Genomic DNA, 15,585 nt, shown 5'->3' with positions numbered 1-15,585 from the left:
AATACTCAAACCCCAATATTCAAACAGCCCTTTACTCTATGACTCTGAGTTTAATCAAATGACAGCTCTAAAAACTTTAGCCCTGTCAGTTTGGTTTGCCATTAGTTTGCTGACTTATTAAAATGAATTTTATTACCCACTAAATATTTTCCAGTGTAAATGTTTCATGTTATCCCACCCTTGAGGTCCTGTTAAACCATCATCAGATTTTTTTTTAAGTACAGTGACACTGTGAGCTGAAATAAAATCAAATGGAATAAGTCTATGAAATTCTTCATTTATTTGAAAGCACTTTTTAAATGCCTATATGTGTTCTAGACTTTCTCAATACAAGATCCTGTGGCTCAGAGGAAGGAGATCAACAGTATCTGCCTGTTCTTTGTTGTGGTTGGCATTGTCTCTTTCTTCACCCAGTTGCTGCAGGTAGAGTAGTTTGCTTGCAATACTGATTTCTTTAGTGCTTCTTTGCAGCCTTTACCACCTGCTGGTGGTCAAGGTTGAAGGAAGGTCATAAGAGACCTGTTTATTTTGGTAAATAAATGCCTTCTGCTGAAGGAAAACATTTCCTTACATCCTGCAAAGCAAAGGCGTGTTCTTTATACTCAATTTATGAGTGGGAAACCTTTTTTTTGAGGTTACTCATTCAGTAGATCACATTCAGTATGAAATCACTGTGGAAGTTTTTTAGATTTAATATTTTGGGTGTGCGTGTGTCTCCAGGGTTACGCCTTCTCTAAGTCTGGAGAACTGCTGACCCGCAGGTTACGTCGGCTTGGCTTCCAAGCCATGCTGGGCCAAGAGGTTGGATGGTTTGATGACCACAGGAACAGTCCAGGAGCTCTGACCACACGTCTGGCCACTGATGCCTCACAAGTGCAAGGAGTGAGTTACAGCTTTAATTTAAAAAACATAAATAAACAAATAAAGTACATGTTCATGTATATTGGGCTATAAAGTTATGCTTATGATTAAATCAGCTACCTGGATGCCGAAACCAAAGACAGTATAAAAGATGGATATGCTGTGATGTCACACATTGTTTCTGATAAGATTATTTATAGTTTTAGCTTTAGTTTAGCCTAACCTGGGCTATCAGCTAGCCATTCCTTGATATCATTGGTATCATTGGAACTCTTGCTTAAGCTGCTGAGCTTTCTGTTTCTTTTTACACTTTTCAATAAATTCTAAAAAGTCATATTCAGCTTAGAATGTAATTTCTATCATTTATGTAGTTTATGTCTTTTCTTTTTAAATCACAGTTTTAGCCTAAATTGCACGTTTCTTAATTCTAGCAAGTTTGAGAATAAACAACTGAAAAGAATTTTGTAATAGCTTGTTTTCATAGAATCTTAGATGCATTAAAATTTTGTTCAGTCCATGTGGACAATCACCAGAAGTCTGAGTCAAGTGACATCATTGCTCTCTTCCTCCAAGGCTACGGGCTCACAGATCGGCATGATCGTCAACTCTCTGGCAAACATTGGCGTTGCGCTTATCATTTCCTTCTACTTCAGCTGGAAGCTCACACTGCTGATCCTTTGCTTCCTGCCATTCATTGCTCTGTCAGGTGGCTTCCAGGCTTCAATGCTCACAGGTTTCGCCAAACAGGACAAGGAGGCCATGGAAGCCGCTGGACAGGTCAGATATGATACCTATTTTACTTGCATTTCATATAATTTTACATCATCCTCCAGTCTGAAAATAGTACAAGTGCATTATTCAGATATAGAATGACAAGTAAAATGCATCATTACAGTCCCTAACTACAGTTTTAGGCTGCAGGTTTCATCCCTTCAAAAACCTGCAGCTGCACTTTTATCAGGGTCCAGGGTTCAATTTAATAATTTTTTTGTTCCTGTAATTTGGGGAGTGAAGTATTCAGTTAATACTATCAGGCTCCAATGGTGTAGGGGCTAGCCATGCTCAAAATGCAGTCATGATGCTAAAGGGAACTACTGATAAAATTTTAGGACAATACAGTGGCCTGAAAAGTTCACAGTAAAAAGTGGACTACAAACTTTCTTTATGCTATGTGAATTATCCTAATGCAGTAAGCCCAACCCATTTAAGTAAAGTGGATGGATGGAATGGATGGATGGATTAGATGTAAATTTAATGATACCTAAGGGCGGAAACTAGATAACTATAGCTGCAAAAAACAGGACATAGATAAGAAAGAGCAGCTACGTTATCGCCATCCTTTTCTCCTTTGCATATTAAAGCACATAAGAACTAGGCTTGCTTTAGACTTTACTCTAGTCCTTTATGCGCAGATTTCTGGTGAAGCTCTGAACAACATTCGCACCATCGCTGGCTTGGGGAAGGAGAAGACCTTTGTGGAGATGTATGAGGCCCAGCTGGACGCGCCGTATCAAGCAGCCCTGAAGAAGGCGAATATATATGGAGCTTGCTATGGTTTTTCCCAGTGCATAATTTTCTTGACAAATTCAGCCTCCTACAGGTTTGGAGGTTATTTGGTGCAAAAAGAAGGGCTCCATTTCAGTTTGGTGTTCAGGTGAGAGTCAAGTCAATGTATATGATGTATATGTCTAATATGAGTCTGCATCATCCTAAAAAGATAACTTCAGTAAAGGGTTAAAAGATTTTTGTAATAAGGACATCTTTTTTAAGTCCCCCAAACACCTACTCGAGACAACTTTGTAGATTTTTCTTCTTGTAAATTGTGCATAAACTTGTTGATGGCTCCCAAAAGCATATGGTCAAAGTGAAACTTGCTAAGGCACATTTAGCCTACAATTAGTGGGGGTGTAAGTATAAATTTGAGCCTGTCTGTATAATTTCAAACTTGTATATAATTGTGAACAACAATTGAGTTGTTAAAAAAACAACAAAAAAGATTGTTTCGTTAAAGTCATGAAAGATGCATCTTGGAGGAAGAACATTCAAAGGGGTAATTTAAGTCCAAAGTTACCATAATGTTACTGCCCATGATGAGTGAAAAATTCTGACCACACTTGACCAATGTGTATCGTGTGCATATGTGTGTAGGCTGTATTTCCACGTTGTCATGGTGCAGTACAGTGGGCTTTCATTGTTGCTGGGGTCTATTGTGCTGTTGCTATCTCTTACAGGGTAATTTCAGCTATTGTCACCAGTGGCACAGCCCTCGGCAGAGCCTCCTCTTACACACCTGACTATGCCAAAGCCAAGATCTCAGCAGCACGTTTTTTCCAGCTACTAGACCGCGTGCCTCAGATCAGTGTCTACAATGACAAGGGAGAAAAATGGGTAAGGTCGTGCGTAAGTTATGTGTGAAGTACCATGCACTTTGAGGGTGTAAGAAATGTGGGTGAATGTCTTTTTTTAATGTGTTTTTATCCTCTCTCACCCTCACTCTGCTTTGTTTTCAGGATAACTTCCAAGGGAACATTGAGTTCATTGAGTGCAAGTTCACCTACCCCTCCAGGCCAGACATCCAGGTCCTGAATGGGCTGAATGTTTCAGTGAAACCTGGTCAGACACTGGCCTTTGTGGGCAGCAGTGGCTGTGGGAAGAGCACTAGTGTACAGCTGCTGGAGAGGTTTTATGATCCCGACCATGGCAAAGTGGTAAGAGAGACAAAATGCAACAGGCTTAATATGTAAACCAAATGAGTGGCCCATATTGTAAAAAATGGAGATACCAATAGTATCTTAGAGCTTTTATTTTATTAGTGAGGTGGCTGTAGCTCAGGATGTAGAGTAGGTCATTTACTAATTGGAAGGATGGTGGTTTGATACCTGGCTGCTCCAGTCTGCTTGACTGCTATCTGCTAAGCTAGCTACCTTTAGTAAAAGTCTGCTTTACCTGCTTCTCTTTCATGAACTGAATTAGCCCCTGTCTGTTTAAGGATGCAGAAAATTATTTACTAAAGTATAAAAACCATATAGTAAAGTATAGAATTTTCATTTGACTTTCTGTTGTAAAGGTTACAGTATTACAGTGTTTTTGCAGCATTTTTCTTTTTGTTGTTTTGCTTTGTATTTTACCACAACTCTTTTTTTGATGAATTATTACCATATGTAGTTTCATTGTAGAGTAGCAATTTAAAACTTTAAAAAGTGATACTAGTCCACTCTATGCTGCTTTAACTTAAAAAAATATATGTTGTTACAAGTTACTTTTTAAATTTTAATTTTATATAAAACCATGTACTTAAGTTTTAAAGTGTAACTTTATCTAATTAAAATAACCAACACTTTACAAAATGGAACAATTGAATTTAATTGAAATTGAAATTCAGTCTGCCATGCGTACAAGTACTGCTCATCATTTGAAAAGAACTGTATGTTCAAGTGTTAAGTGTCTTTCAGTATTTTCACAGAAAGACATGGGCATGCAAAGACAACAGTTCTAAATGCTGGCACCACAGTTGGTCTGCAAATTGGGCGGTATGGGCCATAAAGAATAATTTTTTGAATTAGAGCAGATGGTTTGTGGTTGGGTAAAATACTAGATAATTAATAAGGAAAATATTAATTACATTTTCTAAAATGCATTCCTTTTTTTGTCAGTAATTAACTGTCAGATCCACTTTGCCAATTGTGGTCCATTCATATTTATTTAAAACCACCCTACTTTAGTGTAAAGTTGAAGTGAAAGAAGACATCTATGTCCACTGTGAACGACCATCTTTGAACAGAGGCGGTGGCTTATGACACCAACTGTCTGCCATCTATAAAACACCCTTCAACTGGTGCGGGAGTATGAAAGGGAATCAAGAAAACTAGCAGATTATAGGAACCATCTCCATTTCAACCTGAGATGCAGACAAAGCAGAGTTGTTCCTAAGTGCCTGCGCCTTGGATCCACTGTGAGGGGATACAGAGCGGACTTGATTCTACGGAGAGCACAAAATCAGCTTCTAAGTGAAAGGATAAGACAGGTCCATTTCACTATAGATGCCCTCCAGAGCAAGATTAGCCAGACGCTGCAGGAACTGGAAACCCTTCTACCCTCTCCAATTTTAGAAGAGGTTTACAAGTTTGTGGACAAGGCTCAGCGGGCCCAACACTCTAAAGACAACGCAGGAAATTTCACACCTTGCTTTCGAAAACACTCACTCCTCAGTCTGAATCTACACAACTCAGAGAAGAACACACACCTGAGGCACATTTTGGACAGAGAGGACAGATGGTTTGAAAGAGGAGTGAAAGAAGCCATTTACGTCCACTGTGAGCGACCATCTTTGAACAGAGGTGGTGGTTTACGACACCAATTGTCTGCCATCTATAATCCAGTTTTGAGATCCCTTCCCAGACGCCTTAACGCCCACTCACATCCTGGGCCATCTGACCTCAGAAAATCACATGATAGGGTGGGGCCAGGTTTGACAATGAGCTCACCCGAAACCCTGGCTGATTAGGACCCCCACCCGGTTTCACACCTTGGCTCATGTGATTAGGTAGAGGATCATCAGGGGGTCCTTTGTCCCTCTTTGGGGGGGAAACTCCCACTGGGTTTAAATCTGGGACTCCCCACCAATTGACCCTTAGAACTGAAGAAGCTTCTCGGATGAGAAGTGAAACGTCTTCAAGCAACTCAAAGAAGTCCAGACGCTTTTCTTTCCAAGCTCCTTAGACTACGATGACCTGGATGACTGAGAACCTTCACAGACACATCTATAATTCAGTTTTGAGATCCCTTCCCAGACGCCTTAACGGCCACTCACATCCTGGGCCATCTGACCTCAGTAAATCACATAATAGGGTCACCGGAAACCTTGGCTGATTGTGACCTACTTCCCTTCTCACACCTTCGCTCATGTGATTGGGCAGAGGGACACTCCCATAGGGCTTAAAATCTGTGACTCTCCACCAGTTGCTCTTAGAACTGAAGAAGCTTCTCGGATGAGAGGTGAAACGTCTTCAAGGAAACTTAAAGAAGTCCAGATGCTTTTCTTTCCAAGCTCCTTAGACTACAATGACCTGGATGACTGAGAACCTTCACAGGCTTAGTGTAAAGTAATTGTATTATTATACATACACATATCCCATCAAGAAACAAGAGCAGTCTGAGACGACACAGCTCCATCAAGACTTAAAATCCTCTCCACTCTATTCAAGCTTGGTAAAGAATCTTTATAACATTTCTGGTTCTGGATCCAGATCCAGAAATTTAGCAGAACTGGAATTCAGCCCCAAGAGGAGGAAGCAAAAAAAAAAAAAAAAAAAACAAGATTAAAAGATGCAACATGAGAAAATGTCTGCAGAAAACCTGATTTGGTTTGGTTTTATTTGTCTACTACAAAGTAGTTTTCTGGATGGATTTTGTCTTTTCTATGTCCAGGCCTAAGCTAAAGGGCCAATAATTAGACAAACAAGAGTATCCCGTATTTATTTCTGATCAAAAACCTTTTGACACGTCCCCGTGGTAATAGTAACGTGCCAATGCACAACCATCCCAGGAGAATAAGATGCAACAACCTCCAGCCTCTGCTAAAGCATTCGTGCAAATCTGTCTGCAACTTTTTCAGTAATGTTGCTAACAACAGTCCAGCAGGGGGGCATCTAATAGAAGACACTATCCATGCACACAAAGGGAGAGTTAATTTACTAGACACAGTGTTGGATATAGTAGCAGACATGTTCACAATGTCAGTGACAATACAAGATAAAAAGCGTGCAGCTTTATACACGTACCGTAGCCTTAAAAAAAATCTGACTCTGCACAAAATGGGGAGTTCTGACTTAAAACTGCCAATATTATACTGTCACAGCAGTTGCTGACCTTTTTGGAAATGTCAGATATCTCATTTTGGAATGAATGAGTCACACTGTGTATATAGTCTGCTTTCATCTTTTTTTCTCATGAGGCTCATTTATACTTTGATGTCACTATGAAAGTGAAACTTGTAATTTAAGATAAGATAAGATGGCCTTTATTAGTCCCACAGGTGGGAAATTTTTATCTTATCTTAATTTGTCTCAGTCAAAGAATAATTGCTGGACATTCAGTGAGCACGGTGGTGGAAGTATTTCATGTCACTTCATCTTTCAGTCAGACATTCTTGCTGACTCTGTGCTGTATTTAAAAAAAAATGGAGTACTCTACCCAGGATGATGGTTTTGATTTTATGCCAGGAAGATATTCATGCCAGGATTCAAATGGCCCTAATTGAGCTGGAAGTGGTTTGGAAACACATAGTCCTGATTCTCTGTCTGAGATTTAAAAAGGACACGATCACCTCTGCGTAGTTATGAGAGAAATTACAGTTCAGATAGTAGTCTGATGGCTCATTAACAGTGATGGGAATAACGGCGTTACAAGTAACGGCGTTACTAACGGCGTTACTTTTTTCAGTAACGAGTAATCTAACTAATTACTATTCCTATCGTTACAACGCCGTTACAGTTACTAACAAGGAAACGCGGTCCGTTACTATTTTTCAACAAACAGACGGTTAAAGCTGTGTTCAGCTTACCGCATCTTATATCAGCTGCACGGAAGTAGCTGTAAGTAATCTGGACGCTACAGCTTTAAGCAGCTGCGCGCTCCCGCGGACGCTAATCACGATCACTGTCTAGCACAACACCTGGAGCTCAGGGGGCAAAACAATCGAGTGCTGCTGTTTGACTGAGGAAGAATAAAGTAGTCGTGGTAAGTCAATCACGTGACCACTTAAAGACAAAGCAACAAGGTGATATATACCAGTTTTTAAATTGTGGCGATAGGCCACGTAAAACCAGAGTCGTGATAAACAAGATATACGCGACGTTTTTTCCTCAATAGTTTCGCCACATTAGCGCTAGCAAGCACTCTCTGCTTATGAGCAAAAAAACTAAACAAAACAGGGGAAGTTTTAGGAGTGACGTCGAGAGAGAGAGCAGAAAAAGAGAGCGAGTTTTGAGATGTGAGATTTGTGACGTTTAGCGTGTTTGGAGTGTGTAGTTAATGTGTTGTCTTGTGTAGTTAGTGTGTAGTGTTGTGGATAGTTTTGTGTTGTGTGTCAGAACAATGAGGCGACTGCTGTCTCCAGGTAGAAACAGCAGTGATACACCTGCTGCTGTCAGACCTGCAGGTATCAGGCTGTGATGTTCTCCTTTATAGTGGACAGAAATCATTTTTTTGGAGTGGCACAAATAATTTGTGTGGCATCTTATTGAAGAACAGCTGATTGTTCTGTAAATAGTTTGAAATGGTTATTTAAAAAATCAAGGTAAATGGATGCAAATAAATTTGTTGTTTGCAAAACTTGTGCATAGGATTTTAAAATTGACAATTAATATTTGCATTTAAAGTTATGAAATATGATTCATTAAAGATGTTTGTGGTTGTTACAGTAAAAATATAACTTTTTCTACTCTGATTTTATGGTTTTTGTCTGATTTTTAGATCAATTCTGGTTATACAGTATGACAAAATGAGAACATAACTGTAAATTCAGGCACGCAAGGTTGTGCTAAAAAGAATGATACCAAACAAGGCAAAGTGAATAGTTTTTAAAGGTAAAATGTGGAGGGAAAATCAAGAGTAGTAAAAAAATGGCCAATTATACCCTGGACCCCAGGGGGTTAAACGTTCTTTGTTTTTTTTTTAAAGTAACGCAATAGTTACTTTTCCAAGTAATTAATTACTTTTAGAATATTGTAACTCAGTTACTAACTCAGTTACTTTTTTGAAGAAGTAACTAGTAACTATAATTGAATTACTTTTTCAAAGTAACTTGCCCAACACTGCTCATTAACTGGATTGTATTTCTAGTCTTTTGATTATTACATTGCTTTGTACTAATGGAAAAATCAATTACTTCCTGCAGCTGATTGATGGCCATGACACCACTCGCGTCAACGTGTCTTTCCTGCGTTCCAAGATTGGCATCGTGTCCCAGGAGCCCATCCTGTTTGACTGCAGCATCGCAGAGAACATTAAGTATGGCGACAACTTGCGAGAAATCAGCATGAATGAGGTCATCTCGGCCGCAAAGAAGGCCCAGCTTCATGACTTTGTTATGGCCCTCCCTGAGGTACGATAAATAGTTTGTGTATGATGCTTGTGGCTGGGATTCAAAAAGAGACAAAATTAAATAAAGTTTACTGTTTGAGCAGTAAACAGGCTGGCAACATGTAGTCAATCCGGAAAGGGAAACAACAGGGAAAAAGGACTCTATGCACTGAGTGACGATCAAGTGCACAGGTTGGAGTGTCCTCCTACTTTCTTCTTCATTATAATACTTGTTCTAACATGTTGATTAGGCATGTTGGAATGTGATTAGTCCACATTAATATGGACATTCACTTGTGATAAGCATTGGGCAGCTTGGGTTTGATTACGGTCAGTCAGTCATCAGCTATTACTTATCTAAATGATTGTTTTAAATACCTTCTCAGCCCTGAATTTTACCATTGTGCATCCCTAACTTTTGCCTACTCTTTAGATCTTTAGATGTCAAAGTTCCTTGTAAAATCCATTAGTTTTCACATTATAAGGCTGAGGTTCAATAATTTCTTCTGTAAGCCATTAATGTGTCATTTATGCCCCATTCTTCAAAGACTAGCCGAAGAAGCTTCACCATTAATCGCTGACTTTTATAGAAAGGCAAACAGAGACAGGTATAAATCATATGTTTGTAGTGGCTGTCCTGTGTGGAGCACCTTATCTCTGAAAACAAACAGTTGCTCATGAGCTCAGAATCCAACCCAGTATCAAGGCAAAGCGAGTAATAGATACGTCAGACATGTGAAATGGACATGCATGCAAAAGTTGCAGTAAGCTGCATTAAGCTGCAGTACCAGCAGAGGGAGATGTTTTATTATAAGGCAACATGAAAAAACACCCCAGACATTATTAACACAGCCACCTAACGTAATCGTTTCTAGCGATTAAGGACCTTTTGGATATTTTGTGGGATTTACCGACAACAATAAGGTAAACAATTAGTATTAAAAAAGCAACATTCAGCTGCTCCCTTGTTACAGATAGTCAACACATTTGATAACATCAACTTTGATTTTGGATGTTTATAACAGACACCCTTCCAGCTTGAACTGAACCAACAATCTTTCACTTCTTGAGCAAATATGTAAATCACAATTCAATTCAGCTTTATTTATATAGTGCCAATACACAACAATAGTCGTGTCATTTATATTACAAGGTAAATAATATTAGAAAGAATCCCAACAATCAGATGACTCCCTGTGAGCAAGCACTTGGCAACAGTGGAGGGAAAAACCTCCAGCAGAACCAGGTTCAGGGAGATGTGGCCATCCACCATAACCGCTTGGGGTTGATGTTAAGGAGAAGAGAGCACAGAGATACAGGGCAAAAAGCAAACTATAGAAAAGAGAGTCAGAGTTTAATAATTGCCAATAATATAATAAAGTGGCGTATAGACACACAGAGAGTGAAAAGAGATAAGGAAAGCCCCCCGGCAGCCTAAGCTCATTGCACGATAACTAAGGGATGCTTCAGAGTTACCTGATCCAGCCCAAACTACAGTAGCCTAATCTTACAAGTACAAGAAGTGCCTGTCTTCCAAATCCAGACTGGGAGCTGGTCCCACAGTAGAGAGGCATGATGGGAACCACAAGTAAGTGCTCTGTTAGGATAATAAGGTACTATGGAGCCTGATTATTCAAGATTTTGTATGTTCCACTTTCAATTTAACAGGAAGCTGTTAATAGTCAAGTCTGGGATGTTCCAATGTGATACAAATGTCCTTTACTTTTGAGATTTCTCCTTTAGTGTTTAATCTGACAGGAAAGCTGACAGAAAAATGCTGTTCCCACAGCAATTCTATTGAAACAGGCACAGGTAGAAATGGTGGCTACAATGCTACAAAAGCCTGACTGCTCATCAGTGTTTTTGTTAGTTGTTGAAATGGAAAATGTGGCTCCCTGGCTGAATTCCACATACACTCAGCTTTAACATCACTCTGGGTTCGGGGATCTTTCACTAATAGAACTCTTGGAAAGAGCTCACATTGTGTTATCAGCAGTAGATAGCTTTTTCTGCGATTGCACAAAAATCATTTTTATGCAAGATGGAAGTTTGCAATCAACTGTTGTGTACATGACATAACAGCTGAGCTATGTTTGGAGAATAAAAAAAAAACAGCATCACTAACTACAAATTTTTTCTGCTTACTCTCATTATTTCTTTATGTCGTTTTCAGTGTCTACTTATTTTAGGCGTTGTATTGAAAAATTGCCTATAAATGCAAATTTTGTTCTCTCTCCATGCCTCAGAAATACGACACCAACGTGGGCTCTCAGGGGTCTCAGTTATCTCGTGGCCAGAAGCAGCGCATTGCCATTGCCAGGGCAATCATACGTGACCCTAAGATCCTGCTCCTTGATGAGGCTACCTCCGCCCTGGACACCGAGAGCGAGAAGGTATGCTTCGCTGAACTCTGAACAGCTTCCATTTGCTGAGTCCACAAACTCAACATCACAATGTAGTGCAGCTGCTTGATATTCTCCGGGTACACAGAGCAAAGAGAGCAGGCACTTAATTATTATTATCATTAACATCATTACCATTCATCATCTCTATTATTATCACCAACAGCTTACAGTTCATACCAACCCTCCAGTAGAGCCTTTTTAAGATGAATACAGTCAGTTTGGCCTGTGCCGTAGCTTTTCCAGCTCAAATAGCTGAACCACGCTGAGGAGCAGAGGCCTCTGCAGTGTACTGATCCTCTGGAACATTCTAATGATAGTAATCAACGCATGATTGTGAAATTGCTATAATTCTGAGGCTTGTGTGTCTGCTATGTGAGAGAATTGATCATGGCTCCTGACTATGTATGTGTGTGTGTGTCTTTGTGAGCGCTAATTCATGTGTCCTGTGACAGACTGTGCAAGAAGCCCTGGACAAAGCCAGACAGGGACGGACCTGCATCGTCATTGCCCATCGCCTCTCTACCATCCAGAACTCTGACATCATTGCCGTCATGTCCAGAGGCATTGTGATCGAGAAAGGAACACACGACCAGCTCATGGCCCTGAAGGGCGCCTATTACAAGCTGGTTACAACAGGAGCACCGATCAGCTAACCGCTCAGGGAAACATTGTTACTGCTGTAAATTCAAGAGAAGTGAGGACTTGATGCCATACTTTAAATAATAAAGTATGTAGAAAAGACCTAAGAAGTGGTTGGCATAGCTGTTTACTTCTACAGTATTTATTTTTGTGAAAGGAGTCTTTTAAGAGGTAAAAAAAGTATTTGCCCGGATTTCTTATTTGTCACAGTTTTTTTTTTTTTCAATTTTTCAATTTAAACAAATTTTATTATTAGACAAAGGTCAGACTAGTCAGTGTAATCAGAGTAAATACAAAATTCAGTTTTTAAATGATTTTATTTATTAAGAGAAAAAAAAGGCAATGCAAACCCAACTGGGCCTAAATGAGATTAACCTCATTTTTTTGTACAGCTGAGTTCATTATCACTAACCCCACCCAGGCCAGACGTGTTGAAACAAGATATTCAACAGGACTTGAAAAGAACATGTCTGGTAAAGTCAAGTTGGCCTAAAGATCTTAAAAATGAACACATCATGCTACAAGGTTTGAAATACTATTAAATACATTCAAATAGATAAATAGAATAGACTTTAACCTTAAAGAAGGCTGTTCATGCTTGTAAAGCCTCCAAAGACACATTGCCGGTTATTGCAGTTCCACACAGGCACAGGTAGGATTGGATAACTTTTGACCCCCTAAATTAAATCATCATTGAAAAACTGCAATTTACTTGATTTTTCTTTGTCTAATTATAAAATTTCTTTAATGATCTGAAACATTTAAAGGTGACAAATATGCAGAAAACTAAGAAATCAGTAAGGAGGCAAATACTGTATGTGATTCACACATCTTGTATGGTGGTATTTTAAGCTAGCCAATCAATGTCTTTCTTTTATTTAGTCTGTTTTTTAATCTCGTTGATACTGGCTTTGTCTCATTGCCTACACCTCCACTCTTAGCAGGCAAATATTCTTTTTATACATCAGAAAAACTGAAAAAAGTCCACAACTGACCATTGCAATACAGTTTTAATGGAAAAGCACTTGTAAGATTGGTTTTATATTCAACCAGTAATGGTGAGCAACTGAAGACATTGATAACAGCATACACTTGTTTACTTCTGTGTTATCATTTTGAAATTGTATTTTTTTCTTTTACTTGTTCAAGTTTCACCATAGTTATTATATAGTTATTGCTGACATGTAATTTTGCAAATTAAATTTCCAAATAAAAGACAACATCAGATTATTTGTTTTAAATTCCCCCAAACCAATTAAGAGGACCGATGCGACTAAAAAATATGCTATATCACCCATGGGTCCATTAAAAATGGTATTTTGGTATATTAATCCAGTAATACTTTTGTACTTGAGTAAAAAAAATGCAGAGGATTTACTTTTATAGGCAATGTAGTGTTACCAGAGAAGCTCTTTCCAAAGATGAATTAGACTGCCAGCACCTGTAAAGCTTACAATTTTAATTTTAATTTTTATTTTCTTGTTGTTTTGGGGGGTTTTACCCAAAATTGTCAATGCTAAGTTAAGCTAATCACCTGTTGCCTTTAGATCCATATTTAGTTTTCCATATAATTGTTTTATAAGATGCAGTTTTATTTCCAGTTGTAGTGCTCCTCAATGAAGTTGTTTCTTTAATAGATTGATAACACATTGTTTTCAACACATTAACGGGTTTTATATTTGTGAAATATTTAATAATGCAGTTATGAAATCAGTTTTATGGGACAGTAACCTATCATGAAAATTAGATCAAATTCTGCCAGTAAGTCTGCTTTAATACACGCTCTATTCAGTCAGGTCCTTTACTCAAATATGAATCTGTTTAAGAGTGTTGCAAAATGGCAATGTTGACAATAACAGTAATGTTTTAAAAAACTCAATATTGCATTACATTAATAATTACCCCCTTAATTCCTAGTGAAGCATTAAGGGTGTACTTAGTTTTTGTTAAATAAGCATGACACTCTGTTTTCTTTTTACCATGAATGCATAAGCTTCATATACTGCACCACTAAATGAAAGCAAATAGCTTCTGCTTTCAACTGTATTACCACATAATTGCAAAATAACTGACAAGAAACAAGGGCAGGAAAATGGTCAGTATGATGGATTACATATAAAGTGAGTTTCAGTCTCAGCACCCAGCTGAAACTAATAAAGTCACACGCTGCCCAGTCGGTACTGTAGGAAGATATGATTGAGATATGCTTGGAACATTTGTATTTAATAGACTAAAATATTGAAATTTAAATGACACATTTCTGTTTCTAGCTGTCTGTGATTTGTCCCGACTCGATATGTTTGCATTAGTGTCGTCACTATTACTCAGTAAGAGTGCACAGCATGAATGCATTAAAGCCTGCTGCTCTGAAATGCTTTCCACTGAGACACATGTAGGGATAATGCACGACAGGGCTTCACGGTATAAGAAGATAAGCTGAAAGTCAGTATTTCAGTGCTGAGATAAGCAGAGAGCCTCTTCTAGAACTTTAGGTAAATGATGGCAAAATAAATAAAAAGAAATAAATATGCAGATGGATAGAATAACACAGCTACTTAAAAAATCTGTGACTGAATATAATTCCCAGCTGTGACAGGAATATTGAACACCACAGAACCACCCTGCTCTCTCCTCCACCGGTGTTGATGCTGCCACTTGTGACAGGCATACCATCAGAGACACTCCATCAGTTAGCGGTAATATGTGATCACACCACACTGACCTCTGGGAAATTGAGTCTTTAATCATGACATCCCCAGACCCAGACTCCTGCAAAATTAGCATTCCTCAGATGCAATCTAATCTAGCAGCTTCTCCTGCCAATTCATCCAGAGAGAGGACACTGTTTGACTTTGTGCCATGTAATGTCAGTGCAATTCTGATTGATGAAAACAGCCGCGGGAGGCTGAGCGATGTGTCTCGGTTGGGTGTGAGAGTGATAAGCAAGGTCCTCTGTGTGTTTTGTATGATCCCACTAAATATTCACACCGAAAAGCAAGAATTAAGAATAAGCAATTGAAGCAGCCCTGATCTGAAATGTACATAACAATTCCTCATCTTAATAATACACTTAATGTATGTAAGAAAATGCTAATATTTAAATGTATGCAGTGATTTTTACACATGCCGCTACGGTCCCTGAATCTGTGGCTCAAAGGTGCTCGACATATGGGATGACACAACGCTGCTGCCATTCATCAAGCTTTCAATAAAGGGAATGTCGTAACTCACAAAAGGACAGACAGAAACAAAAAGAGACGGGAGCCCCAGCTAAAACAAACAAAACATGAAGAAAACCAAGAACCAGCCACATAATTCCGGCATCTCCCCTTACGTAATCCAGGAAAACAAAACTAATAGCAACCAAGACCAAAAACAGTATTGACTGCAACTCCAACACAGCCTATGATACTTGATAAACAAAGCTAAAGCATTAGCAAAAGGAGGAAGCTGGTATTGATGGAGATCAGGTAGGGGCGGGGCTCATACTTGTTATTAATCTCTGGCTCTCTTCCACAGCATGTCTTTTGTCCTGTCTTCCTTCTCTCACCCCAACCAGTTGCAGCAGATGGCTCCGCCCCTCCCTGAGCCTGGTTCT

The 15,585-nt window shown here is 39.0% G+C and overlaps 1 protein-coding gene across 3 annotated transcripts in view; it reads left to right on the top strand.

Moving 5' to 3' along the window:
- The window catches only part of abcb11b (ATP-binding cassette, sub-family B (MDR/TAP), member 11b), a 29,939-nt gene extending 16,316 nt beyond the window's left edge, over positions 1 to 13,623 (top strand). For all 3 annotated transcript variants that reach the window (XM_019352153.2, XM_005449933.3, XM_013268972.3), the window contains 9 exons: positions 319 to 423; positions 721 to 882; positions 1,435 to 1,638; positions 2,274 to 2,515; positions 3,093 to 3,249; positions 3,372 to 3,569; positions 8,759 to 8,965; positions 11,190 to 11,336; positions 11,801 to 13,623. In XM_019352153.2, coding sequence (XP_019207698.1) covers positions 319 to 423; positions 721 to 882; positions 1,435 to 1,638; positions 2,274 to 2,515; positions 3,093 to 3,249; positions 3,372 to 3,569; positions 8,759 to 8,965; positions 11,190 to 11,336; positions 11,801 to 12,001 — 1,623 coding nt within the window. In that variant the 3' untranslated portion in view covers positions 12,002 to 13,623. The remainder of the gene's footprint in view (positions 1 to 318; positions 424 to 720; positions 883 to 1,434; positions 1,639 to 2,273; positions 2,516 to 3,092; positions 3,250 to 3,371; positions 3,570 to 8,758; positions 8,966 to 11,189; positions 11,337 to 11,800) is intronic.
- Positions 13,624 to 15,585: the final 1,962 nt, after the last annotated feature.

This window comes from Oreochromis niloticus, linkage group LG23 (genome assembly GCF_001858045.2).
Source record: "Oreochromis niloticus isolate F11D_XX linkage group LG23, O_niloticus_UMD_NMBU, whole genome shotgun sequence".
NCBI classification, from domain to species: Eukaryota; Metazoa; Chordata; class Actinopteri; order Cichliformes; family Cichlidae; genus Oreochromis; species Oreochromis niloticus.
The sequence above is the reverse complement of the archived record's forward strand: the minus strand, read 5'-3'. Positions and strand labels throughout refer to the sequence as shown.